The sequence below is a fragment of the Sorex fumeus genome, unplaced genomic scaffold, assembly GCF_029834395.1.
Source record: "Sorex fumeus unplaced genomic scaffold, SorFum_2.1 ptg000083l, whole genome shotgun sequence".
Taxonomy (NCBI): domain Eukaryota; kingdom Metazoa; phylum Chordata; class Mammalia; order Eulipotyphla; family Soricidae; genus Sorex; species Sorex fumeus.
In genome coordinates this window covers 10,665,855-10,692,628 of record NW_026606140.1, presented here as the reverse complement: position 1 = coordinate 10,692,628, position 26,774 = coordinate 10,665,855, and the positions used below count along the sequence as shown (strand labels likewise).

Below are 26,774 nucleotides of genomic sequence, written 5' to 3'. Positions count from 1 at the left end.
CAACCAAAAAGCAAACAAAAACTAGCCTGAGACGAATATCCAAGGCCAGAGTAAACAGGGGCCGGAAGGACAAGTCAATGGTTAGAAGCTGCCACAAGTGTGTGTGTGTGTGGGGGGGGGGGGGGCAGAGGGCAGTTAGGATAGAGAAGGGATCAGTGTGACAATGACAGCTGGGAATGACCACTCTGAACAAGAACTGAGTGTTGAAAGTAGGTGAAGAGTTACATATGATAACCTTTCAGTATCCTTAGTGCAAACCATCATGCCCAAAAGGAGGGGGGTGGAGGGAGAGAAGAAAAGTGCCTGCCCTAGGGGAGGGGGAAGGGAGGGAAAGTGGGGACCCTGGTGGTGAAGGGGCAGGTGCTGGAACATGACTAAGATCCAACCATGAACACCTTCGCAACTGTGTATCTCATAGTGATTCAATTTTTTAAAATAAAACTTCTAAAAAATAAATAAAATAAACTTCACATCACCTTCCAAAAATAAAAAGAAAGAAAGAAAGAAAGAAAGAAAGAAAGAAAGAAAAAGAGAGTAACTCCGGCTCAGCCTCTGCCTTAACTAACACATCCCTGAGTGCAGCCGGGGGAGGGTGTCAGGTCCCCCACCTGCCTTTCAGCTCAGTGCAAAGGCGACCTGAAGTGACCCACAGGCCAGCAAACATCACTAGAGTTGGCGAGCTTCCAGCACCTCCCGACGAGCCAGGGCCCAGCAGAGCTGAGGTTGGGGGTTGAAGCAGGGCCCGTAGAACAGTCTCTGCCTTGTAAAGGACACTGGTGGCAGCATCTGTGACAGCGAGCTGGACAGACTTCATCACGACCTGGATCAGCATAGCAGCTCCACGGGCGCCTGCCAGCGCACGGGCGAGCCCACTGGACCGGACAGATATTCCCACACCCTTCACTACAGTGTCCCATCAGCCACGGCCACCAGTGGGTAACCACAAACAGCATTCGAAACCGTCAACACTTCCAAAGGACCCAAGTTCAGTTGCACTTCCGGTTTTGAAAAAAAAAAAAAACACTGCTCACTGACTGTGTTCTGAATTATATACTTTGTTTTGTTTTTTTTTTTGTTTTTGTTTTTGTTTTTTTTGCTTTTTGGGTCACCCAGCAATGCACAGGGGTTACTCCTGGTTCATGCACTCAGGAATTACACCTGTCCGTGCTCGGGAGACCTTATAGGATGCTGAGTATCAAACCCGGGTCAGGCCTCGTGCAAGGCAAATGCCCTACCTGCTGTGCTATCACTCCAGCCCCTAAATCGTATACTTTAGAGAGCAAAACTCACACCCAAACCAGGCTGTGGTTCCCATCAGTAGACAAAATTTGTATGTAAGTCAAGTGCTATGACATTAATCCTGGATTCCTCCAGCAAGTATTTCTTAGCTATTCACTGGGGGAGCAAGGGGACATCATGGCTGCCTGTATATAAGAGTGGTCTGGGTAGGTGACCACCTCGGGGGCTAGGAGCACACCAAGGCAAGGGTACAAGAAAGGAAAGGACTTCGGGAGAAAAGTCCAGAAGGAAAGAGACCAACGGGAAAAGCAGGAGAGAATGAACCACGTGCAGAAAGGTGAGGGGCAGGTTCCAAGGACTCTGGGCTGAACGCACAAGGCGCGGGAGAAGCGGGGAGAGGGGCTGGGGAGCGTGCGGGACCATCTGCACCTTGTCCGGGGCCCCGGGAGTCGGGATGGGTCATAACAGCCGGGAGGCGTGGGGGGAGGGCAGGCCAAGAGCAGGGGGATGCTGGGGTTGACTGCGCATCTGGCGGACACAGGACACCGCCCAGTAGGGATGCAAGACGTGCTGGGGTGGAACACTGGAGATCCTCTCGTTGATGGAAAAGCCTCACGCCGACTCCTCGGCGTCCGCATTCAGGTGAACGTCCAGCTGCAGGGGAAATGCACCAGGATCTGCATGCTTCCCCCCGTTCCCCCCCCCCCCCCCCCCATGGAGAACAGTGCCCTGCAAGGGGCCAACAGCTGTGATGGGTTTTCAGGGCTTTATGAGATTCTCCAGTTCTCTGATCCTGCAGCAGAGAGTATTTCCAGGTGCAGGAATGCCGGATCAGCTTTCACTGGAAGCTGAAAGCTTCCGGGTACTGGAAGGCGAAACTTGGCACTTGCTTTATGTTACCTAACACTCTCTGTAATCAAACACATTCTTTTTTGGGTTTTTTTTTTTGGCTTTTTGGATCACACCTGGTGATGCAAGTTGAGTTTAGGTTGACCTTGCGACCACTCACTACGGGTAGGGCGTTTGCCTTACATGCAGCCAACATGGGCGACCCGAGTTCGATTCCTCCGCCCCTCTCGGAGAGCCCGGCAAGCTACCGAGAGGATCTCGCCCGCACGGCAGAGCCTGGCAAGCTCCCCGTGACGTATTCGATATGCCAAATACAGTAACAAATCTCACAATGTTACTGGGCCCGCTTGAGCAAATTGATGAACAATGGGAGGACAGCGACAGTGACAGTGACCTGGTGATGCACAGGGGTTCCTCCTGGCTCTGCACTCAGGAATTACTCCTGGCAGTGCTCAGGGGACCATATGGGATGCTGGGAATCGAACCCAGGTTGGCTGCGTGCAAGGCAAACGCCCTCCCCGCTGTGCTATTGCTCCAGCCCTCGAACACATTCTTATGTTTGCAGCAAGATGGATGAAAGTCACACCACGAGGGATGAGTAAGAGAGTTCAGGTCAAGTTTGCCAGAGTTCAAGGCAGAACAGAAGAAGTGAAGGCTGCCCGTGCTCCCGGGCACCTGAGCTGCAGGCAGGGCCAAGCCAGTCGACGGCTGATCCTATCGTAATCCCCACTGGCTCTTTGTATTCTTATCTGAAAACTTGGGGCTGGAGATGCAGTTCAGTGCAAAAGCATGTGTGAGACCCTGAGTTTTCTGATGCCCAACACCGCAAAACTAAGTAAATTTAAAAAGGAGCCTTTTGCAAGCGTTCTACTTCTAAGGACAAAGAGAAGAATATAGAGAGGGGAAGAGGGGGGAGTCACAGATTGCACCAGTACTAAGCCACCGAGTCATTCAGGAAGGTGCATGCCAGAAGCCACAGAGACACGGTACAGGGGGAAGGCACTTGCCTCGTGCATGGCAGACCCCGGGTTTGATCCCTGACACCACACAGGGCCCCCGAGCCCTGCCAGGAGTCACAGTCCCCCAAGCACAAAGCCAGGAGCTACCTGAGCAGTGCTGGGTGTCACTCAAAGCCTCTAAGAACAAACCCAACCCTGATTGCATGATTGTCAGTGCAGCCAGTTCAAAGGGCCACGGGGACTCCAGAGAGCCCCCCGCCCTCCAGGCGCAGTCCGAGGAGATGCTCAGTCTCGAGACTGCGGCAAAGGCCGGGGGACGGCCCCGAGGGGAAGGGCCTCCGGAGGGCAGCAGCGGGGAGCGGGCCTCCGTCCTCAGGGCGAGGGAGGAGGCTCAGTGCAAGCAGAGTCCTGGCTTTCAGTCAGGGCGAGGAGAGAGAGGAGGGGGGACACTGACCACCGCGACAAGGGCAACCGGTAGGGGTGAGACTGGAGACACGGGAACACAGAGAAAGCTCGGCGGGCTGAGCAGGGCCTCTGCACGCAGGAGGCCCGGGTTTGCTTGGTTTGGTTTGGTTTGGTTTGGTTTGGGGGAGGCAGGGTTTTTTTTCTTCCTGCTTCGTGGATGCTTTGGGTTTGTCTGCTTGTGGTGTAGGGGCCACACCCAGGAGGGCTCAGGGTTAACGCCGGCTCTGTGCTCAGGGATCACGCCTGGCAGTGCTCCGGGGACCAAATGCAGTGCCAGTGATCCAGCTGGGTGAGCGGCACACAAGGCAAGTGCCCTACCCACTGCGCCATCTCACCGTCCCATCTCAAGTTTGATCCCGGGCACATACGGTCACTGGAGACCTAAGAACCAGGAGGAAACCCTGAGCACTGCCCAGTGTGGCCAAACACAAAGGACGAGGAAAGAACAGCGACGCCAGAGTCAAGTCATCCGAAGTGCCTACATACAATGCAACTGCTTCTAACTGTGAAGACACTACAGCACAGGTGTTCCGGGCATGGAAACGTTATTTCCATGACAAGCAGTCCAGGCCAGAAAGACATACCATCAACAAATTCTAGCCCCTAGCAAACAAGGGGCAGAAAAAAGGCAGAGGTCTTACCCTTGTATGTCATAGATTCCTGCAGAATTTGCTTTGCTTAGATTCAGAACGCATTATTTCATTTAAAAGCTTCAGCCAGGGGCCAGAGAGACAGCACAGCAGAAACAGCACTTGCCTGGCACACAGACGGCCCAGGTTCGATCCCTGAGCACTCCTGGGAGTGATTCCTGAGCTCACTGCCCTGATCAGGAATGAGCCCTGAGCACCACTGGATACGTCCCAAAGGTCAGGGGCTCTGAAAGCCAAATCCTATCAAAAGTAGTATCAGACAACGGCAAATAAAAGGTGTCCCAGCTCTAATGCCAGACACAAACAGGGCCGCCCTTCGCCTGGAGAACCAGAGCGGGAAGACGCCGCAGAGGCGGGAGGGCACCTCCCTGGATGCCAGGAGCCAGGGGCCGAATCGGGAAGCGGCACAGGGACCCCCGAGGATCATAGCACCGGGCCAGTCCTGGAGGGCTGGGCACGGAGACTCACCAGATAAAGGTTATCTTTGTCTTGGAAGGCATAGTGTAGCTGGGGGATCCAAGGGCTGGTGCTCCGAGACAGTATGTTCCTCTCCTCCTCAAAAAATGAGACCTGGGGGGGGGGGGGGGGGAGGAAAGTTCTTTAGACAATTATAAGATAAAGAGTGAAGTGGGGTGAAGGGGAGAAGCATGCCCTTTCCTCTCTCTTTAGACAGAAACTGCTACCTCTAGTTGTTTTCAATGAAAGCATCATTAGTCAGGCCATCGCAAAGCTCGTCATGATTGGGTTTGTCATACAGCGTCCCAACACTCCTCCCTCCACCAGTGTACGTTTCCCACCTCCAGTGTCCCCGGTTTCCCTCCCATTACCCCTACCCCATCTCTAGTCAAGTGCTCCTTTCCTCCCTCCACCCATCCTTCCCTCCCTCCCTTCCTCTCTCTCTCTCTCTCTCTCTCTCTCTCTCAGCATCATGGTTTGTAAAACAGGTACTAAGAGGCCATTGTGTTTGTGTTTGTCAGGGTGTTCAGTGTTTTTTATCCTCTAATTTTTGCTGTTTTTTAAAAAGAAAGACATCTTCAGGCCAGTGTTCCCCAAGATCTCATTCATTCATTAGGCTTCCTTTTTTTTTTTTTTTTTTTTTTGCCAAATTCGATTACTAAAATCTTTCTTCAGACCCACATCCCACAGCCACTGCCAAGTCAACAGCCCAGTGTCACAGTTTCAAGACTAATCTCAGAAGAGTCGAAGAGACGCAAGTCCAGCCTCTGCGAATCCTGGGCCCGCCTGTTTTCAGGAGTGCGGGGTGGGGGGGGGGGGGGCACATCTCAGCAGCCGCACCCACACCCACAGCCACCGCCACACAAGCAGCCCAACTGCACTGCTTCACGACTGATCTCTAAGAGCCACCAAGTCATGAAATTTGCAGGCACACAGGCCCTGGAGCTCCTGGAGCGTGTGGCCCTACACACAGCCACACAGCACCTCCAGATCCCACCATCCGGACAGCCCAGGAGGAGCACAGCAAATGAGACAGCGGAGTAGCAGAAAAACCCTCAAAGCTCAACAAGCAAAAACAATAACACAGAAGGCTCACCAGGCACCAAACAGCTCAGCAAATCCTCAAAAATGACTTGACTGCATTACTGTGAGATATGACAATTTTCACAAAGTGGGGTGAAGTGATAATCCAGCCAGAAGGGCATTTGCCTTGAACACAACTGGCCCAGGCTTGATCCCAGTATCCCACACGGTCCCCTGAGCACCACCAGGAATAATTTCTGAGTGATGAGCCAAGGGTAATCCCTGAGTGCTGCTGGATGTGGCCCCAAAAACGAACAAGACAATTTTCACAAACTTCTCTTACTGGACTATTTTTTGCTATTTGAACTATTTTTTGCTATTGCTGCTGTAGCAAGCGATACAAAATAAATCATTTTGTGCCACCAAGGGTCAGGATTGGGGGCTGGGTGGGGGACACAGGGGACAATGGTGGGGTTGGTGTTGGAACACTGAACGCCCAAAACAACTGTATTATTAATAACTGCAAACCGCGATGCTTAAAGCTTTTTGTTTTTCTTTTAATCTTTTTTTTCTTTTTGGGTCACACCCAGTGATGCTTAGGAGTTACTACTGGCTCTACATTCAGGAACTACTCCTGGAGGTGCTTGAGGGACCATATGGGATGCTGGGCATCGAACCCAGGTCGGCGGTCATGTGCAAGCACACACCCTCCCACTGTATTATTACTCCAGCCCCTTTTAAAATCTTTAATGCCAGCTGGCTTGGCCTGAGAGACAGTCCAGGGATTAAGGCTCTTGCCTCGCATGAAGCTTGCCCCAGCTCAATCCCTGGCCCTACCCGTAATCCCCTAAGCACTGCTAAGAATGACTCCTGATGAAGAGTTAAACCCTGAGCACTGCCGGGGGTGGCCAATCCCCAAACACAAAATAAATATGAGTCAGCTCACATCTTCTCAGGATAAATACCTTTTTCTCCTGAACAATTCTTGGGCGGAGCAGAATCAGGTAAAGATCCATGCCCAGGAGCAGGGAGAGGGCACCATGGGGCCAGGAAAGAACACCAGCTCCAAGGAGGACCAGGAGGACGACGTGGGGGCAGCTAGGAGGGGCGAGGTGGGATCAAGGCTCTGAGCACAGACCCAGAAGTAAATACGGACTGAGCACCTCCAGATGTGGCCCCAAAACAACCACCACCGAAAAGGGGGGCAAGGGAGATATCGGAGAGCTAAAAGAGCGGGTAAGGCACTTTCTGTGAATGCTGCCAGCCCAGGCCGATCCCCAGCACCCCCAACAGTCCTCAAAGCCTGCGAGGTGCGATCCGTGCGTGCAGCACCAGGAGTGAGCTCCGAGCACCGCCAGGTGAGACCTCAAAACAATAACGACAACAAAATAAAAACGAGAACTAGAACAAATCATGTGAGGCTGGAGCGGACTTGAAGGCATCCGTGTGAACATGCAGTTTACATACAGAGGCCCAGGAGCTTGTGGGGGGAGGGGGGACATCCGTGGGTGTGTATCCGTCTCAGTCGGCCGGCTGCATCCCCTCCTCTCCCCACAAGATCAGCAACGTTTTGCCATTTTACCTTCCGTGTTACGTCGCTCACGTCCACTCCCAAACATGGGCCTACGATCCATCCACTTCGGGGGAGCTTCTCACTGGCTCTTCGAAGGCCACACAGGGCCACTCCCCTCTCCTGCCTCCGACCCCGACCCCCTCCTTCCAGAAGCCTGATCGCTCCCCAGACAGACACCTCCCCCACGGAACTGCAACTCCAGGCTGGTTCCCGAGGGACCGCTAAGTTGCTGGTTCACGGGCACAGAGCATCTAGCTGGGACGGGGAAGAAGTCTAGGAGCAGGGCTGCCGCGGGCCTAAGCACGCCGTGGATGGGCCTCTCGCTTCTGAGCATCCCTTAAAGACGCTGGAGGCAGGGGGATTCGGTGCCTCAAGGATGCCAGCCCCTATCCTGCCCCACAACTTATTGCTCCGTCTGAGACTTCTTCCTGGGTCCGTGGACTGAGGAGGCCCCTCCCAAACCCCTCTCAGACCCAGGGAACGCCCCCAAGAGCCCCCCAAGTGATTCTGGCATCTGGCATCACTCAGGTGTGTTCAGGGCTACAACTCCGTCCGACCCACAAATTCTGAGCTGTCTGAGACCACTCAGGAGAGGAACATACTGTCTCGGAGCACCAACCCTTCCTCCTGGACCAAGGAAGTCCCTTCCAAACCCCTCTGGAACTCAGGGCATGCCCTCAAGGACCCAGAAAACTGCACAGGGTGTGGGGGGAGCAGATGCAGACAAAGAGCAGAGCACGGAGGGAGGACATTTGCCTTGCAAGTGGCCGACCTGGGATGGATCCCCCACGCCCCATGTGGTCCACCAGCAGTAAACCCCAAGTCCTGTCGGGTGTAGCCCCAAAACAAAATAAATAGATGAAATGGTTACAAGGAGGAGCGGAGATGGCACAGCAGAAAGGGCACTTACCTGCTCTGTGGCCAACCCAGATTTGAACCCCAGCACCACGTATGGTCCCCCAAGCCTCACCAGGAGAGACCCCTGAGTGTAGACCTAACAGCAACCCCCGCCTGCCCGCCCGCACCCCACTCCCCGCTCTCTCGCATGCGCACACACACACACACACACACACACACACACACACATGGAACTGGAGACAGCACAGTGATAAGCAGGAAGAAGCCTGGCATGCACACACAGGCCCAGGTGCGATGCCTGGCACCTCATGGTCCCCCAAGCATCCCTGGACATATCCCTGGAGGCCCTCAGCAGTGCCACGCAGGACGCAGGTCCCCCCAGCATGGCAGAACCCACGCAGCACTCCACGCCAGGCCCTCTCTCCAACCCGACAGCTGAGTTGACAGAGGAGGTCTGTGGGCACCATCCACCCACTCTCCTCCCGAGCACTACTGGGAAGACCTTCGAAAAAGGTTAAAAGGGGATAAACGTTATGACATGAATATTTTTTCCAGACCCCACAAGACAGGACCTGCAGATCTGTTTTGCCCATGAATTATCCCCCTACTTCTCCTTCCGGCTGACTGACTGTAAACCCCTGAGAACTAAGCCCACCTACAGAGCAGGGGCACGTCCAGACCTCTGGGACGTGCCCCACGCCGCCCCGCGCACATTCCGCCGCGTCTCTGCCCATGTGCCACCCCTGCAGAGGGAAGTCTCCCCACTGACCCCGGCTGACCCATCGCATGTAAATCTGCCCACTGCTCTCACCCTCCGCGATGCCTGAGTTGGTAGGCGCCGGCTTTCCACATTTGCATTTTTCCTGCGCTTTCCAAGGTTGTTTTTAAACCCTGAAACCAACAGCCATGGAGCTCCAATTCCTTTCACAGGCGCCCCACAGAGCCTGGTACATTATCAGACACATGATGTGCTCTCAAATGTCTGTAACTAATAAATTACTCTCTGAGCCGCAAGGCTGATGGCCCTCTCTAGAAACACAGCCTGTGAATCAATAAGGCTGGGGCGGCCGCCGTACGGAAAACAAGAAAAAGACGGCCTGGACGAGGACGACGCCTCCGCTCCGCTCACACGAGCAGTTCCCCCAGCCCACCCTCGCCTCATTCCTTCAAGGGCCTGTTTCAGAAATCAAGTACACACCCCCTGCGACAGGATCGAAAGTGTGAACAGAAGCCAACGCTCTCTGATTCACCCCAAGACCTGCGTCTCCCGAAACTCCCAGCCAAGGGGCCTGGCAGCTCGCCTCAGAAGCGGGACGGGCCCCGTTGGTTCAGAATAAACTGCAAGTAGAGACAAATCGAGGACCCAGTGGGAGCCTGGGAGCCCTCAGAATCAGCCCAACGATGGTTCGGAGAGAAGAGCGAAGGACACCAGACCTCAGTGGCCCTAGCAGCCATCACTAACTATGGACAGCCCCCGGGCAAACGTGCTCAAGCCTGGGAGCGCAGGGGTGCCTGGGGGCAGGAGGCAGACTGGGCCCCTACCTGCTCCTGGGCCAGCAAGGCCTTCTTCTTCATGACCTTCATGGCGTAGATGTCCCCGGTCGTGTGCTCTCTGACCACCTGCACCTCAGCAAAGTGACCACGGCCAACGAGGCTTCGAACCTCAAAGTCCTTGGCTGCAGGCTGCAGCTGCTGGAGCTCAGCGATGGTGTCGGCATCTGCAGGAGAGGGAAGCGTTGGGAGGTGTCACTCTCGGGTCACGAGGGCGCTGCCCTGCCATGCAGCTTTATGACAGAGAAAGAAAGAAGAGAGAGAGAGAGAGAGAGAGAGAAGAAAGAGAGAAAGAAAGAGAGAAAGAGAAGGAAGAAAAGAAAGAAAAGAAAGAAAGAAAGAAAGAAAGAAAGAAAGAAAAGAAAGAAAGGTGTTTTTATGTCTTCCCTTACTGTCAAGAGACATTTAGTCAGTCTCCCATCCGTCATGAATAATTATAAAATCAGCATCAAAAAAAATGTTTTTATATGTTAAGTTAAAATTAAGGGCTCCAGAAATTCCAGAGCAGTTTCCATGGCAGCTGCCGTTTGAATTCCATCGCCCAAGAGAACAGGGGAAGGAGGATCCCGCTCGCTTGCTCGCTTCCTCCCCGCTGATGGCTGCAGGCAAGCGCCTGGTCAAATGGGCTGACCAGCATTTACACGCCTTTACAAGGGACGGGAGGGAAGCAACGGGGCTGGTTTGACTTCCAGAGCCTCGCACTCTAGCTGCAGGCAGTCTGTTTCTCTGCACTAACCCTCTCACCGCCTCTGGACTGGGTCAGTAATAGCGACGGTCTCCCTTATGAATGCCTAATACACGACAGTACGACCGAGGGGCGAGCCTGAGTCCAAGGAACCCAATGGAGCCTGATTCTCGCTCTGCAGAGTTGACATTTCACACAGCTGGAGGGCTCTACGATTACCTTTCTCTCTCTCTCTTTCTTTTCTTTTTTTTTTTTTGGCTTTTTGGGTCACACCCGGCAATGCTCAGGGGTTCCTCCTGGCTGTGCTTGGGGGGACCATATGGGATGCCAGGGATTGAACCTGGGTCGGCCGCATGCAAAGCAGACGCCCTGCCCTCCCTGCTGTGCTATCGCCCTGGCCCCGGTGATCACCTTCCCCTACGCAGACAGACCATCCTCCCCGTCTCTCCCGGGTGCCATCTCTTAGCTGCCGAGGCGGCTCGAGCTCCATTCACAAAACAGCCGCAATCAGGGGGCTTGAAGCCACATTCAATTCTCAGAGTCCTGCAGGCCAGCGCGCCCAGGGCAAACGTGCCCACTGAAGGTCAGCGCCAGGTGGGGCCTGTGGCCCAGCTCGCTGTGTCCTCACACGGCAGAACGAGCGGTGACTCCCATCTCTCAGCCTCTCGCAATACAGACTCTGATCTCACGAGCGCCTCTCCATCGGGGTACCAACAGCGCCACCTCCGCCACCACCAAACCAGGGCTCAAAATCCACAGAGGGATTTTCAGTCCATGGCAGGCAGAGAGGCTCAATGCCGAAAGCATGGGCTAGAGGAGGTCTCCCCCATGACCTGGCAAGACCACTGCTTGGCATATTGGCAGTAATGTCATTTTTTTTTTTTTTTTTGCTTTTTGGGTCATACCCAGCCATGCGCAGGGGTTACTCTTGGCTCTGCACTCAGGAACCACTCCTGGCGGTGCTCAGGGGACCATATGGGATGCTGGGAATCGAACCCGGGTCAGCCGCGTGCAAGGCAAATGCCCTACCCGCTGTGCTATCGCTCCAGCCCCAGAAACATCAATTTCAAAGACTATTTGCACACCTCTGTTCACTGCTGCACTTAGTACAATAGCCAAGCTACGAAAGGAACCCAGCTGCCCAGCTACGGGTGAATGGCCCAGGAAGGCAACGTATGTGTACATGGTGAATACTACACAGCTCTGAAAAATAAAATCAAGCCATCTGCCACGACACGAATGGAACTAGAGAATAATATACAGAACGACATCAGTCAAAAGGAAAGGGGCAGATGCAGAACGATCTCACTCATTCGTGGGACTTAGAGCCATTCAGCAAGGCCGAGACAAAGGAGCGAAGGCGGCAGATGGGAGAGCTGAGCCTCTTGGCTGTGTGGGTGGGAGGGGAAGGGTCAGAGGCCGGGGCACTGGATCCAAGGGAGACGGAGGGGGCGCACCTGTGACAGGTGTGCTGTGGGAATTCTGTGATTGCAAACCATTATTAACTGCATTGAAAAGTATAGAATCTCACTTTTTTTGAAAGGCGGATGGCAGATCTGGAGCCCAGCATGCATTCATGAACACCCCAGGACAGCTGAGCAGCTGGGGAATCACTGGACAGACGAAAACACCACCACCTGCCCAGAACAGAGGAAATGCAACCCTGCACACCTTAGAGAAACTAGGTCCCTTCTAGAGCTCGCGTCCCAAGGAAGACACCAAGCACATACGGCCAAGTGGCGGACAGTTCCCGGGGGTGAGGCAGGGGAAAAGGACAGACGGACCTTCGTCCTAGACATGCATGCAACCCAGCTTGTTATTCCAACAAGGAGGGCTGAGTGCAGTGAAGGGAAAAGCCATTTGCACACACAGACACAGAGCGGACTAATGATGAATTAGCCCGGAAAAGCTTAATTATTACCCGTCCCCTTCCTTAGCTGCCTGGGTGGAGCGAAGTCACTGGACTCAAAGGTTCTCAGGACGATCCCCAAGACACTGTGTCTCCCGCCACGAGCCACTCCACTCACTCACAAACTGCACCCTTTGACCTTGAGGGATCAGACACGCTTGTGGGTCGGCCCATATGTATGCCCCAAGATGATCTTAAGAAATAAACCAAGCAGGCCGGTTTGATGGCACAGCGGGGAGGGCGTTTGCCTTGCATGTGGCCAACCCAGGTTCGATCCTCGGCATCCCATAGAGTACCCCAAGCACAGCCAGGAGTAATTACTGAGTGCAGAGCCAGGGGTAACCCCTGAGCACCGCTGGGTGCGACCCAAAAAGCAAAAATAAAATACATAAAATATTTTTTTTTTTAAAGAGAGAAAGAAACCAAAGACTGGAGAGAAAGGACCAGAGTAAGACATTTGTCTTGCATGCAGTCGACCCTCATTTGAAGCCCTGGCACCATACTTGGTTCCCTGAACACCAGCAGGGGTCAATGCTGACCAAAGAGCCTGGAATAGCCCTTGAGGACAGCTGGGTGCAGTCCCCGCTCCCCACCCCCACAAAAAATACAATAAAAACCGAGAGCTCCTTCCTGAAGAATTCCAGGCAGCAGCAAATCGAACACTGTGTGCTTTTCTTCTGCCCTGACATCACTGTGCTAAGCCCCCTCTTACTTCCCTGTCCTTTTCCAACTTTCTTACAAACATTTGGATTTTGAGTTATAATTCCCCAAATTGTCTGGTCGGCAACTTCTGAGGCCTTGGGCCTGCTTTCAGCTTTGTCCAACTTAATAATGTGCATCTGTCACAAACAGCTGGCAGGCATCTCAATCACACAGTAGACAAAACGCTTACAGCAACACCACCAGGACACTCGCAGACTTCTGAGAAACTGTTCCAAGTTCCTACGTCTTTATCCAAAGGCTTTGGTCTTTTTGTTTTGGTTCGCTTTGGGATTTGAGCCACACACTGAGGTGCTCAGGGCTTACTCCTGGCTCTGTGCTCAGGGAGCGGCTCCTGGCCATGCCTCGGGATCCAAAGGTGAGGCCAGGATCTAACCCAGGTCGGGCAAGCGCAAGGAGCGTCTGAACTCGTAGACTATGTCCCTGGACTTATCCAAAAGCTTTGGATCATTAAGATGAGCAGCTGATATGTGACCCAAATCTGTGGTTTCCTACATACATATTTTTAATTTATTATTTTTCTTTTTTAAAGGAAAGACATCACACATGTTCTCTCCCCACCAGCAGCTTCTGACTCTGAAGCCACATCCTCCTGGTACCCTTGTTGCTATAGCAATTAAGAGCCCTGTGGGCACTGAACACTGAGGTGGTGATAAATACCCAAGGAGCAGCAGTAAGTGCAAAGAATGAGCTTGCAGGACCAACACTGGGATCCAGGTGGCAGAGTCAAACAGCTGAGTGTATGGCCTGTGTGTGTGTGTGTGTGTGTGTGTGTGTGTGTGTGTGTGTGAAACTCAGCAATCCAACGTTCCAACTTCTAGAATTGATCCTCCCCAAGAATGTCGGCACATAAGCTTGAAAAAAATAGACATAAACTAGAGGCATTTCAACGGTATGTCATGAAGAAATAAATTAAAGGCATACCAAGTGGAAGCATGATGGGGGAAGGGGGACGGAGGGAGGACAGCCTCTTGGGGAATCTCAGCCAACAGGGCAGTGCTGGTGGGAACAAGGAGCCCGCGGCGTGACCCTAGTGTTCAGGGGACCACAGGGATCAAATCTGGGTTGGCCACAGCCTAGCAATGTGTCTTAATGCCTGTGAAAAGCCCTTCAGATAAAAAGTATCAAGCAATTATTGCAAAGAACAACCACCTGCAATCAATCTCTCTCTCTCTCTGTCTCTGTCTGTCTGTCTGTCTCTCTCTCTCCACCCATTCTTACATTTTTCTAAATAATACTAACCTTAAAAAAGGAAAGGAAAAGGAAGAGAAAAAGAAAAACAGATATCCTGAGAGCGCCACAAATAACTGTGTGGGGCCAGAGAAATGATTTGCGGGCTCAGTGCGTGCTTTTCCTGTGGGAGATCCAGTACATGGTTCCCGGAGCACCACGAGGAAAGACCCCAAACACATGAACACCACCACGTGTGGCACAAAAATATATTCATCTATGTATCTGTTGAGTGAACATACTGCAAGTGAGTCAAGCCAGTGGCAAAACACCAAACGAACACGGGCCATTTAAATAAAAATACCTCAGACCTGGGCTGGAGCAATAGGGCATTTTTGGACTGCACGCAGCCGAACACGGTTTGATTTCCGCCCCTCTCGGAGAGCCCGGCCAGCTCCCGAGAGCCTCTCGCCCACACAGCAAAGCCTGGCAAGCTCTCCGTGACATATTCGATATGCCAAACACAGTAACAACCAAGTCTTCCAGTTTGTTGCGGGACATGGCTGGTGCCCGCTCGAGCACATCAATGAACAACGGGAGGACAGTGCTGAAGGGCCGGCCCTGCTGGAGAAGGGTAAAAGCTTCTAGGGCCGGCTGAGTGGCAAAAGGGCTTTATCATCCAAACCACTTTGCTCTTAGAGCTTGAAATTTTCCACAGCCATTTTTTCGTTTGTTTTCAGGCCATACCCAGCGATGCTTGGGCCACAGTGACAGCATGCAGGTAGGGCTAACCCTAGCCTTGCATATGGCCGATCCGGGTTCGATTCCTCTGCCCCTCTCGGAGAGCCCAGCAAGCTACTGAGAATATCTCGCCCGCATGGCAAAGCCTGGCAAGTTACCCGTGCGTATTTGATATGCCAAACACAGTAACAAGTCTCACAATGCTGAATTTACTGGTGCCCGCTCGAGCAAATCGATAAACAACAAGAGGACAGTGTTACAGTGCTACCCAGCAATGCTCAAGGGTTCCTCTTGCCTCTGCGCTAATAAATGAGTCCTGGTGGTGTTCAGGGGACCCTATGTGATGCCAATGAACAAGTCTAGTCAGGAGCATGCAAGGCAAGTGCCCTCTCTGCTGTACTATCTTACCAGTCCCCATAATTTTTTTTTCCAGGTTTTGGGTCACACCCAGCAATGCTGAGGGTTACTCCTGGACCTGCACTCAGGGATCACTCCTGGTGGTGCTCGGACCATATGAGGTTCTGGGGATCAAACCCAGGTCTGGCGTATGCAACGCAAGTGCCTTACCCACTGTACTATCTCTCCAGCCCTTGTTATCGATATTTTTAAGGGAGAAAAGACACTGCACCAAAACTGTTAACAAGATCCAAATATAAAACTTAATGTAATATACTTTAGATTCCAGAGTTGAAATCATACACATGTAAATGAGAATAGGCATTTTATTGTATTAAAAGGTTCAAATTTTCTTATTTACATATGTAAAAACCATACAGTAATCACAAATTGGCTCTTATGGCTCTTATTTTCTGATCATTCCATTTGCCGATTCTTAAAGGTTTCTTGGAATAAGCAATATAAAGTAAATTTGTTATGTGCCTAACGGGCAGGCTGGGATTGGGAAGGAAACTGAAGATATTGGTGGGGGGAATGTGACATCACACTGCTGGTGTTGGAACACGACATGCTTGAAACAACTGTCTCTGTAAAACACAGTGTCTTTAATAAAAATTAATTTTAAGAAACTGGTAACAGTGGTTATCTCAAGACAGGCAAAATTTCAAGTCATTTTTCTCACGTTAGCCTTTCAGACACAATGCTGATTTTACTTGCAATTAGAAGAAATTTCTTAAAGTGATAGTCTGTTCATAACAACTAAAGTTGTAAACAAACAGAAGCTTCTGCCTACAGTAAATATAGCTCAAAGCAGACAGAATTTCAGCTACTATCAAACAACCAATAGGGTGGAAGAGATAATTCAGTGGGTAGGGCACTGGTCTTGCATGTGGGTGAGTCAGACGTGATCCCTGGCACCACAGAGGCCCCAGGCACTACCAGGAGTGACCCCTGCGCACAGAGCCAGGAAAAAAGCATTGAGCACCATCAGGTCTGACTTAACTTTGTCAATTACCAAAGACTTATTTTTAGGCAAATAAAAAGACACCCTATATAAGAATTTTGCTGCTTATTTAGTTCACTCAGCAAAAGACTCAGTCAACCATTGTTTACTGAATGCCTACTATATGCCAGGCACTGTTTTTAAGTACTGGGGATAAGTAAGTATTTAATAATACAAAAATCCCTTCCCAGCCTTCCCTGGGCCCTAGCAAGGAGCACCCCATCAGGCCTATACTCTCTTCCTCATTTCCTTCTACAGCTCCCAAAGAAAATATCCATTTCTATGGCAAGACTTAAGAAATTTATGCAGAAGCAGCTGCTGAACTGTTCTGTCCATGGAAAATCTAGGGTTATTCTCAAAACTAGAGTTGAAAGGAAAGCCAAAATCAGACTAATGAAATCACCGTCATTTCAATCACAGCCTCTCAACTATACTCTCCAGGATGCCTCTTCAGAGAAATGGAATAATCCCCCAGAAGACGATTACGTTAGAAAAATATCTAAATTTCACCCAGCCTGGCCACTGATTACTGAACGGGCCAAGAAACGTGGTTTCAAAGTGACCAGAGGGGCAGCCTTGGGACAAAGGAACCGGCTGTAGGTGCTCAGGGACTTGCACCTGTCCTGCCTGTCTGCCCTCCCAGCTTCCTGTTTGAGGAGTTGAAGGTGAAAGAAATTAAGGTGGGAGTCCACACAATCATTATATTCATTTTTCTGATGATTTTAAAATGAACTAAAATTGGGCCCCAGCGATATGACAGCAGGCAGGACTGTAACCCTTGCCTGTGGCCAGTCCTCATTCGATTTCCTGTACCACATAAGGTCCCCAGAGCCCCACCAAGAACAGACCATGCATGCAGAGCCAGGAGTAAGCCATAAACATCTCCGGGCATGATTTTAATTACCACAAAAATAAATGAATAGGGGCAGGAGCAAGAGTGCAGTGGGTTGGAAGCTTGCCTTGCATGCACCTGACTGACCCGGGTTTGATCCCCAGCACCCCATATGGTCCCCCAGAGCACTGCCAGGAATATTCCTGATTGCAGAGCCAGGAATAACTTCTGAGGGGCTGGAGCGATAGCACAGCGGGGAGGGCATTTGCCTTGAATGCAGCCGACCCAGGTTCAATTCCCAGCATCCCACATGGTCCCCCGAGCACTGCCAGGAGTAATTCCTGAGTGCAGAGCAAGGAGGAACCCCTGTGCATCACCAGGTATGACCCAAAAAAAAAAAAAAAGAATAACTCCTAAGCAAAAGAGAAAGAGGAGGAGGGGGAATAAATAAACTAAACAAATTAAAAATAAATTCAACATCTTAGGGTCAAACACTTTGAGCTCTTAGATCTGGTACCTCTTTAGTCCCAAGAGAGTACCAAAAAAGGCCCCATTTTTAATTCTTGGCACCAGCTCTTCCTAAAGTTGGACTCATCCCTGAATTCTCCATTTCATGAACCCAACAAATTCAGGTTTGGGGCATAAGCTTATTTTCAGTTGAGTATCTGTCACTTGTTACCGAGAGGCCTGGTGGATGCAGTCTCCTGACTACAGGAAGTGGAACCTGACCTTGAGGTTGGGTCTGTCTGACCTGGAGCCAAGTCCTTTCCCACCAGCACCAACCACTGCCCCCTCCTGCCTCTGGCCTCCTTCCTGTTTTCTCCAGCAAGAAGACAATCTCCAAACTTACACTTCCGGACAAAGTTGCTCACGTGTTTGATCTTCATCAGAGCAGGCTGACTGCATTCTTCGAAGAGAACAAAGAGGGCATCTAACATCCCTTCCCGGGAAAGAGGAGACATCTGCTGTTGAGTCAGAAAGGGTGGTTTCCCCTAAAAACAGCAAACAGCAGATGGAGACACTGTCAATAATGAACAGCTTTGATCAATAACATCCACACGGAACAGATTACCAGCCACCAACTCGACTAAGAGCTCACGACGCGCTCCCAACACAGTTCAGTGGCTGCCTCCTTGAAAGTGACACCGACCGCAGCGTTAAAAGATCCCTCGGACTATTCCGTCACCGCGGGTTCCTCTCTCCGGCCCCTCAGATGTTGATATGAAAAGTCCCTTCTTTCAACCAGACAAGGCCCTTGGAAACAAGTCCCCCGCGCCCTACCGGCCCTGATGTGTTCCCGGGCCTCTACAAAAGCCAATGGTGATGGTCAATTCCGTCAGGAGTGCCCAGAGGTTTGTGGCTCTGACTTCGGAATCTAAAGTGGCGTGATGGGCATGAGTGCCCTCGTGCTGAATTTATTCATGATCTAGACCAGAGCAGCAGCTGCAAACTGGCAGACTGTATCTAGCCTACAGACATGTTTTGTTTGGCCCAGAGTATTGAAAATAATTTGAATTATCTGCCAATGTTGAAAAAAAGGAAAGAAAATCGGGCAATTTCGCCCAGAAAGGGGATGGCAGGGTTTCTGGCTTCTCTTGAAACAGCCCCAGATCTACCGAAAGCTTGCCCTCTGAACATTCCCCCGATGACGTGGGAGCCGCCACTGAGTCACGCTGCCAGGTGCAGAAGGGACTGGTGCAGACTCAACCCAGGGCTGGGGGGAACAGCCACCATGCTGTGTCGGGAAGTTGCCCATTAACCCATTAAGTAGAAAAACAAACTCTGTCCTTTGTTCCTCCTCCTCACCACTCAGTTTAGGCAGAGGGCAGTTCAAACAGATTCTTTTTATTTTTTTCCTTTGTTCTGTTTCCTTTTGTTTGGGGGTCATGCCTGGTGGTGCTCAGGGCTTTCTCCTGGCTCTCCACTCAGAGACCCACTCAAGGCAGGGTTCAGAGGACCACCCGGGGTGCCAGGGATTGAGTCAGCCAGTGCAAGGGAAGCCAGCACCTTCCCCACTATTGCTCCGGCCTTAACAGTGATTCTTAATTAAGTGGAAGTCTGTCGTGAAATGGAAAAAAAGAAGATGAAGAATATCACATGACTCTCTATAAGGCTAAATGGATACGAATTTTCAAACAGTCCCTGAGGGGCTGCAGAGACAGTTCAGGGCTAAGATGTTCGCCTTGTACATCGCCAGTTCGATCCCCAGCACTGCACATGGTCCCCCGAGCACCACCAAGAGCAATTCCCGAGCACAGAGCTAGGAGTGAAGCCTGAGTACTGCCAAGTATGGCCTAAACCCTCCCCAGCAAAAACAATCAAATGGTCATTCCAGAACGATGTCCTTTCTGTCTAGCTGTTCCTCAAATGTCCTTTCTTTATTAAATAAGAAGGTCTGGAAGAAAATAGGCTGTCCTTCTTTATCTATTTTTATACACTCTGACAAAACAAAGAAATAGCAAACCTTTGGCTGGCCCTGCAAATTTTCTGATTTTCCCTCATAAAATTGCTAGTTCAAGAACTGAGAGTCTGCTAAGCACCGACTCCAAGTTGGGAAGTGGCGTTTGCTAAGAGGAAAGCAAACACTCTGGGATGCGGGGAAAGGGCTCGGCGGAACGGAAGCCGTCACTCCTCTCAGCCCCTCCCGCAGCACCGGACGGAGACAGAGCAGGAACCCTTCCCATCTTCCGGCAGAGATGCGGGCTGTTTGCTACACTGCAAATACCAGCTTCATGGGGACACGGAGGAACCCATCACTCAAGAGGTGAATTAAAGACCTGCTCAAGTTCTTGCCAGCGCTGAGGTCCCAACATACAGGGCCCACCTACGCTCCACCGGGGCAGGCAGGGCTGCCCAGTAAGGTCCCGCGCCGGCCTCAGGAGTCAGAGCTGAGCAGAGCTTGCTCTGCCATTTATAGGCACCAAGGTTTGGGGCAAATGTTTGCCTCCTTTGACATCCACCTCCTCCTGTTTGAAATGTCACAGGAACAGTCCCTACCTCTGTCATGGGGCTGGCCACAAGATGACCAGGAATCATGGGCTCTGTGCCCCGCACACTGGAAATTACCCTTATTACAGAATCAGCCCATGATAAGCCCTTAATAAGCGAGTAATTATTTTGTGATGAGGTGGGAATGTTTCAGAGTGAAATCATAGAAAGGTGAAAGATGAAAGGGTGGCAGGGCTCCAGCCAGCTAACGTTTAGAGACAGATTACTCATGGGTGAGAAGTACAACTCCAGGGGCAGGGATGTGGCTCAACGGGGGAGCTCTTGCCTTGCAAGCATGAGGCCCCGGGTTCGAGCTCCAGCATACACTACATATGTCTAAGCATCTATATGCAAGGATACAGGCGTCTCAAAACGGGAACAGAGTTGGTCCCACGGGACAGCTGGCCCCTAAGCTTTCGACTTGCCTCCACAGTTTCAACTAACCCAAGCATTTGAACCGCTGTAGTCCGGCACACCCAGAGGTGCTCGGGGCATTTCATGGCTCTGTGCTCAGGAGTGACCCCCAGCAGTGCACAGGGGCAGGCGGTGCCGGGGACCCAACCTCAGCTGTGGGGACGAAGGGCTGGTGCCCCACCTCCACATTCCGCACTACACGTGTCCTTCCGGTGACGAAAGAGAAACAGACCAACAAAGGCACTGGCCCAGGATTTCTGTAAGTATGATCCTATTTCTTTTCATTCAAGGGATGTGTATATGTTTTCACATTTTCAGAGAGGTGTTGAGGGGCTAACGGTACTGCGGGGAGAGGCATGCACCCAACTCGGTTTCAATCCCCAGTTTTAATCCCCGGAGCACCGCCAGGAGTGATTCCTGAGTTCAGAGCCACAAGAAGTGGCTTGAGCGTTTGCCTTGAGCACGGCTGATTGTGGCCCAACAATGAAAAATAAATAAATAAATAAATAAATAAATAAGGTGTTGATAAATACCACATCTGTGAAATTCACACTGCCTTCAGGATCCTAAGTTTGAAACCTTAGTATCGTGAGATTATTTTCAAGGCTTTTGCTCCTGATGGGGACAGCACATGTGATGTAGAAACCCCTGGCTGACTTATGGATTCGGATGTCAGGGGACACGAGACATAGTGGTGTGGATTTAGGCTTGACCTCAGCACTCCCTAGCTCTTACATGGGGTGAGACAGCTGCTTCCTTTTGAGTTCACTGGCCACTCCTTAAAATTAGGTTATGGGGGCCGGAGGGATAGCACAATGGGTAGGGCGTTTACCTTGCACACAACCGACCAGGTTTGATTCATCCCAGATGGTCCCCCAAGCACCGCCAGGAGTAATTCCTGAGTGCAGAGCCAGAAGTAAGCCCTGAGCACTGCCGGATGGAACCCAAAAAAGCCAATACATAAATAAATAAATAAACAAAAATATTCTAGCGCCTCATTCTCAGGATTGTGGGGACTAATACCATACACCATATAAAGGACGTGGGACTTTGCCTAATTCTGTATAAGCTCTTTTTCCCTTTTTTTTTTAAAACAATATGCTGATACTAAGCATCACTCTAACCCTGCCAAGAGTGATCCCTGAGCAGAGCCAGGAGTTAACCCTAAGCACCACTGGGTATAGCCAAAAAAAGAAAAAAAAAAAAAACTCTTTAAGGGAAAGTTTACAATCACGATCACAATCATCCTGTTGTTCGTCGATTGCCTCAAGCAGGCCCCAGTAACGTCTCCTTCGTCCTAGCCCTGAGATTTTAAAATCTTTCAGGGTTAGGAGAATGAGACCCATCATTGTTACTGGTATTTGGCATATTGGGTACGCCACGGGGAGTTTGCCCGACTCTGTCGTGTGGGCAGGTTACATTCGGTAGCCTGCCAGGTTGTCCAAAGTAAGAATGAGATAATAAGATGTCGGGAGCTGGGTTCTATAGTCTCTAGGTCTTGGCCGTTGATGGGATTACACAGTGCCAGGGGGCCAGTTTGTGGGTGTGACCCCTGCCTACTGGAAGATGGAGGATCTGGGTGGAGGATGCTCAGCCCCAATCCGAGCAGGCTTGGAGATCTCAGCCCCGGGACCCGCGTGCCTTTGTTCCTCTGCCGGTACCTTCATGCGTGTGGAGAGTGGTCTCAGCATGGTGGTGGCTGGTTCTGGAGGTCTTCGGCTGCCGGCGCTCTGCTCGGGGCACGGAGGGAAACTCAACCCGCCCCCCTCCAAGGGGCACTGGCGAGGACAGCCAGGCGCGGGGGCAGGAGACTCTACTCTGTTCTCTTCCCGGGAGCTGGGTTTTATAGTCTCTGGGTCTTGGGAAAGTTAGGCTCTCCGATCTGATTTTCTTGTTTGTTTTGCGTTTGATTTGGAAGGGCTAGAGTGATAGCATAGCGGGTAGGGCATTTGCCTTGAACGCCTCCAACCCTGGTTCGATTCCTCTGCCCCTCTCGGAGAGCCTGGCAAGCTACCGAGAGTATCCCGCCTGCACGGCACAGTCTGGCGAGCTCCCCGTGGCATATTCAGTATGCCAAATACAGTAACAACAAGTCTCAAATGGAGATGTTACTGGTGCCCGCTGGAGCAAATGGATAAACAATGGGAGCACAGTGCTACAGTGCTCGATTTAGAAGGAGCCACATGTGACAGTGCTGAGGGTTGATTCTGGTTCAAGGCCTGGGGGACCACTGGGTGCTAGGCACTGAACCCAGGCCTCCCACATGCACAGAATGTGCGCTAAGCCTTTGAGCTACACCCCAGACCTCTTTTCCTCGCTGTCCAGGCGACGTTCCTCACTACTTCCCGGGCGTGTAAAACACCAAATAGGATCCTCCCGGAACTGGCCTCAAATCTTGCTAAGACAAACGGAGCGACAAGGAGGTCCCAGGAAACCGCTGAGCCACATGTGCAGGGCGGCCCTTACCTGAAAGAGAAGGTTCAGCCTGGAGGCCCGGCTGGCAATGGGCTCAGCAGCACCAGCATCCGGGGGGTTCCGGGCTCCACCCCCATACTTGAACTTCAACATCTTCCCACAGGAGCGGAAGGGCAGGGAGAGGAGAAGGTTGTGCGAGGCGCCACGCTGAGAGGAAGAGCTTGAAGAGCTCCTGATTATCAGGGATCTGGAGGTGCTTAGCTCAGTCTGGCAAAGAGAGTTGAAAACCAGGTTTTACTTTCAGTAACAGGATTGCAAAGCACAGCGCCTAAGAAGGGGAGGGGAGGGGAGGGGAGGGTGGAGGGAGAGGGAGAGAGAGAGAGGTATAGAGGAGGCTGTGGGGGAAGGCGTGGGAGGGAAACTGGGGACACTGGTGGTGGGAAATGTACACTGGTAAAGGGAGGAGTGTTGGAACATTGCCTGACTCAAACCCAATCATGAACAACTTTGTAACTGTGCATCTCACAGTGGTTCAATTTAAAAAAAAAAAGTAGAACTAAAAATAACTGAAACACTGTTAGAAACACTGATTTGCTCGACTGGGCCCAGTAATGTTTCCATCTTGAGACTTCTTGTTACTGTGTTTGGCATATTGAATACTCATGGTAGCTTGCCAGGCTCTCGGAAGGGGCGGAGGAATTGAACCTGGCTCAGTTGGGCTGGCTGTGTGCAAGGCAAACGCCCTACCGCTGTGCTATCACTCCAGCACTAAAAATAAATTTAAAATAAAAACCAAATATTAATTCACTGTAAACAGATGGTGATGACTTCTCTGATAAAAAGGTCTCTTAAAAATCTCCCCCTTTCCAATGTAGATTCCACAGAACTGAGATTGTTGTCCTTGTATCATGGAGAGGCTTAAAGGCTGGAACCAAACAGGTGCTAATAAAATTACTGAATGAATGCCTGAAATAAGCAAACCACATATGTTGGAAGGAGATGTGTTACTCAAGTTTTTTTTTAAAAAATTCTAAACTGCAAGATAAGAACACTGGTGCTTAGCAGAGTCTGTGCCCGTGCAATTACTAAAATGCCAGAAGTGCCCGAAGATGACTGCATTTTTTAATAGTCCAGAAAAGTTCTCTGCAGACAGTTCTCTGAGAGCCTGGCAAGGCAGGTTTTCCAGGGTTTTTTCCTTTTTATAATATTGAACGTTTTTGCATGAATGCATCATGATTTACAGAGCCATTCATTATAGACTTTCAGGCATCCACAGTTCCGATAACGGTATCTCAAGGGTCTTTTCAATAATATGTTTCTACTGGCAAAGAGTACAGAAACAAAAAATAAACAGACTACATCAAATGAAACTTTAAATTTATCTACACGGGGTAAGGTGCTAGCCTTGTACATGGCCAAAGGTCCTATGGTTCCCCCAAGCCCTGCCAGGAGTGAGCCCTGGGCAGAGCCAGGAGCCCTCAGCACCACTGGGTGTAGCAAAAACAAAACACAAACAAAAAAATTCTGCGTGGCAAGTGAAAATACAGGCTAAAACTAAGACACTCAGCTAAACGGGAGAAAATATTTGCACTCAACACATCAGATAAAGGGTTACGATCCGAGACATAAAAAGCACTCTGGGACTGGAGCAATAGTACAGCAGGGAGTTTGTAGTACAGGTAGGGAGTTTGCCTACCACAAGGCTGACCCGGGTTAGATCCCGGTATCCCATATCGTTCCCCCGCCCCCCAGCACTGCCAGGAGTAATTCCTGAGTGCAGAGTCAGGAGTAATCCCTGTACATCCCGGGGTGTGACACACCTCCCCCCAAAAAAAAGCAAAAAAAAAAAAAATAGAAGAAGAAAAAGCACTCCAGAGATCAACCACAAAAAAATCCAAAAGCTGGGCCAGAAAGATAACACAGGGGTGAAATGTGCAATTTACCTGGGTTCGATCCCCGGCACTGCCTACAGTCCTGGGAACTCCATCAGGAGTGACCAGACCCTGATCACAGCCGAGGGCAGGCTCAAAAACAAAAACCCAAAAGCCCTCTCCTGAAAAGGGGGCAAAGGGAATGCACAGAGGGTTTCTGGAGCACACAGGCGGGCAGCCAAGAAGCACTCTTCGGGAAATCCAACCCCAGGCCCCAAGGAGCTATGACGCGGCAGTGAGAATGGTGGGTGAGACGCCACATCTCAGCGGGAGCCACGGAAAACGAGCCCTGGAAGAGAGCCACGGGCCTTGCTGGAATCTGAAATGAGCAAGTATTTCCAGGCATTCATTAACCCTCAGCTCTTGTCCCAGCTGGACCATCCCCAGGTATTATCGTCATGGTGGTCTCTCCTCTATCTTACCTGCCCTCAGGCCCACACACACTTGTGGTGAGCTCCAACCACTGATCCTAACTCCTAACTCCTGTCATGAACGACTTTGTAACTGAGCATCTCACAGTGATCCCATTAAAAGCAAACAAATAAATAAAAATAAATTAGAAGTAAGAACCAGGTGTTAACCCACTGCAAACAGATGGTGAACTTCTCTTACAGGCTCTCTTATAAATGTATTAACCCCTCCAGCCCCCCTGGGTTTCCTAAGCAAATTCCACAGAACAGAGATGTTTGCCAGCAAAGGGACCCCAGCAAAGGCCAGGCCAGAGCCAAGGTCCCGAGAGGGCAGAGCCTGGTCTTCCTAAGTCAGCACAGGGTCAGGGAAGATGCTAGCCTTGCACGTGGCCAAAGGTCCTGCGGTTCCCCCCAGCCCTGCCAGCAGTCAGCCCTGGGCAGGCCAGGAGCAAGCCCTCAGCACCGCCGGGTGCGGCAAAAACAAATCGCAAACAAACAAACGAAAATCGTGCACAGCAAGTGAAAGACGGGCTGAAGCGAAAGGGCTGGGGCCGGGAGCCCCGGGCGGGCTGGGGCAGGGGGCAGGGGGCCGGCGCGGACCCCCTCGGTCCCCCAGAGCCCCGGCCTCCCCGAGGTGGGCTCAGGCGGGCAACGCTGACGGCAGGCACCGCCCGAAAGCCCAGAGGAGGGGTCCCCCGCGTCGCAACCAGGGGCGGCCAGCCCCGCTTCCACCCGCTTCCACCCGCACCGCGGCCCGGGAGGACCCACCGGCCCCGGCAGTTCCCGGATCCGAGCCGCAGCCCGGCCGGCTGCTCCGGGGGAGCGGCCCGGGGTGCGGGGGTGCAGGGGAGACCTCGCCCCCGCGCCTGGGCGAGTGGGGCAGAGGAGAATCGGGGCAGCGGGGTCCCACTCACGCTCGAGCAGCCCCCGCCAGTCCGCGCGCTGCTCCGCCCCGCGCGTCCCGCCGCCGCGTTTGAACCGGGGGTCGTGGGCGGGGCGCAGCCGACTCCGGGCGAATCAGCGCGCCGGATCCGGTGATAGACGCGGGCGGCTCCGCCGGGACCCGCCCCAGTCCCTGCGGACGGGGAAGTGAACGGCCCAGCCAATCACGTTGCTCCTGCCGGTGACCTCGCGACCAATAGGAAAAGGCGAAGGGGCACGCTCCGGGCGCGGCTGTCCCGGGAGTTTGAAATTGGCGGTTAAGCCGGGCGCTGCCTTGGGACGCAGCTGTTCTGAGCCGGCGTCCCTGGAGGTCTTCCCCCCGGAGGTGGCCCGGGCGATCCGGGCTGCTGCGGAAGGCAGACAGGCCATGCTCTGCGGGCTGCTTGCTCCTGTAGCCCCGCTTCCTCCTGCCTCAGTTTCTACATCTTTGAATTGATTAGCCTGCAATAAGTAGGTGAAGGTATCGAAACTGTCAGGATGTCTTAAGATCAATTCCAAGGCCAGAGACTGGAGAGGGATTTTATTGGCGAGCTCAGCCAAAGGGCTAGCAAACGTAGAGATATAGTAACAGAGGCCCAGGGCTTGTTGATGCCGT

The 26,774-nt window shown here is 51.9% G+C and overlaps 1 protein-coding gene across 1 annotated transcript in view; it reads right to left on the bottom strand.

The window, feature by feature from the left end:
- The window catches only part of CIT (citron rho-interacting serine/threonine kinase), a 163,550-nt gene extending 137,002 nt beyond the window's left edge, over positions 1-26,548 (bottom strand). The window contains exons 1-6 of the mRNA XM_056131037.1: positions 26,305-26,548; positions 26,006-26,103; positions 22,948-23,103; positions 17,930-18,071; positions 9,615-9,790; positions 4,631-4,732 (exon numbers count right to left, since the gene is read on the bottom strand). Of these exons, the coding sequence (XP_055987012.1) occupies positions 4,631-4,732; positions 9,615-9,790; positions 17,930-18,071; positions 22,948-23,103; positions 26,006-26,103; positions 26,305-26,548 (918 nt within the window). The remainder of the gene's footprint in view (positions 1-4,630; positions 4,733-9,614; positions 9,791-17,929; positions 18,072-22,947; positions 23,104-26,005; positions 26,104-26,304) is intronic.
- Positions 26,549-26,774: the final 226 nt, after the last annotated feature.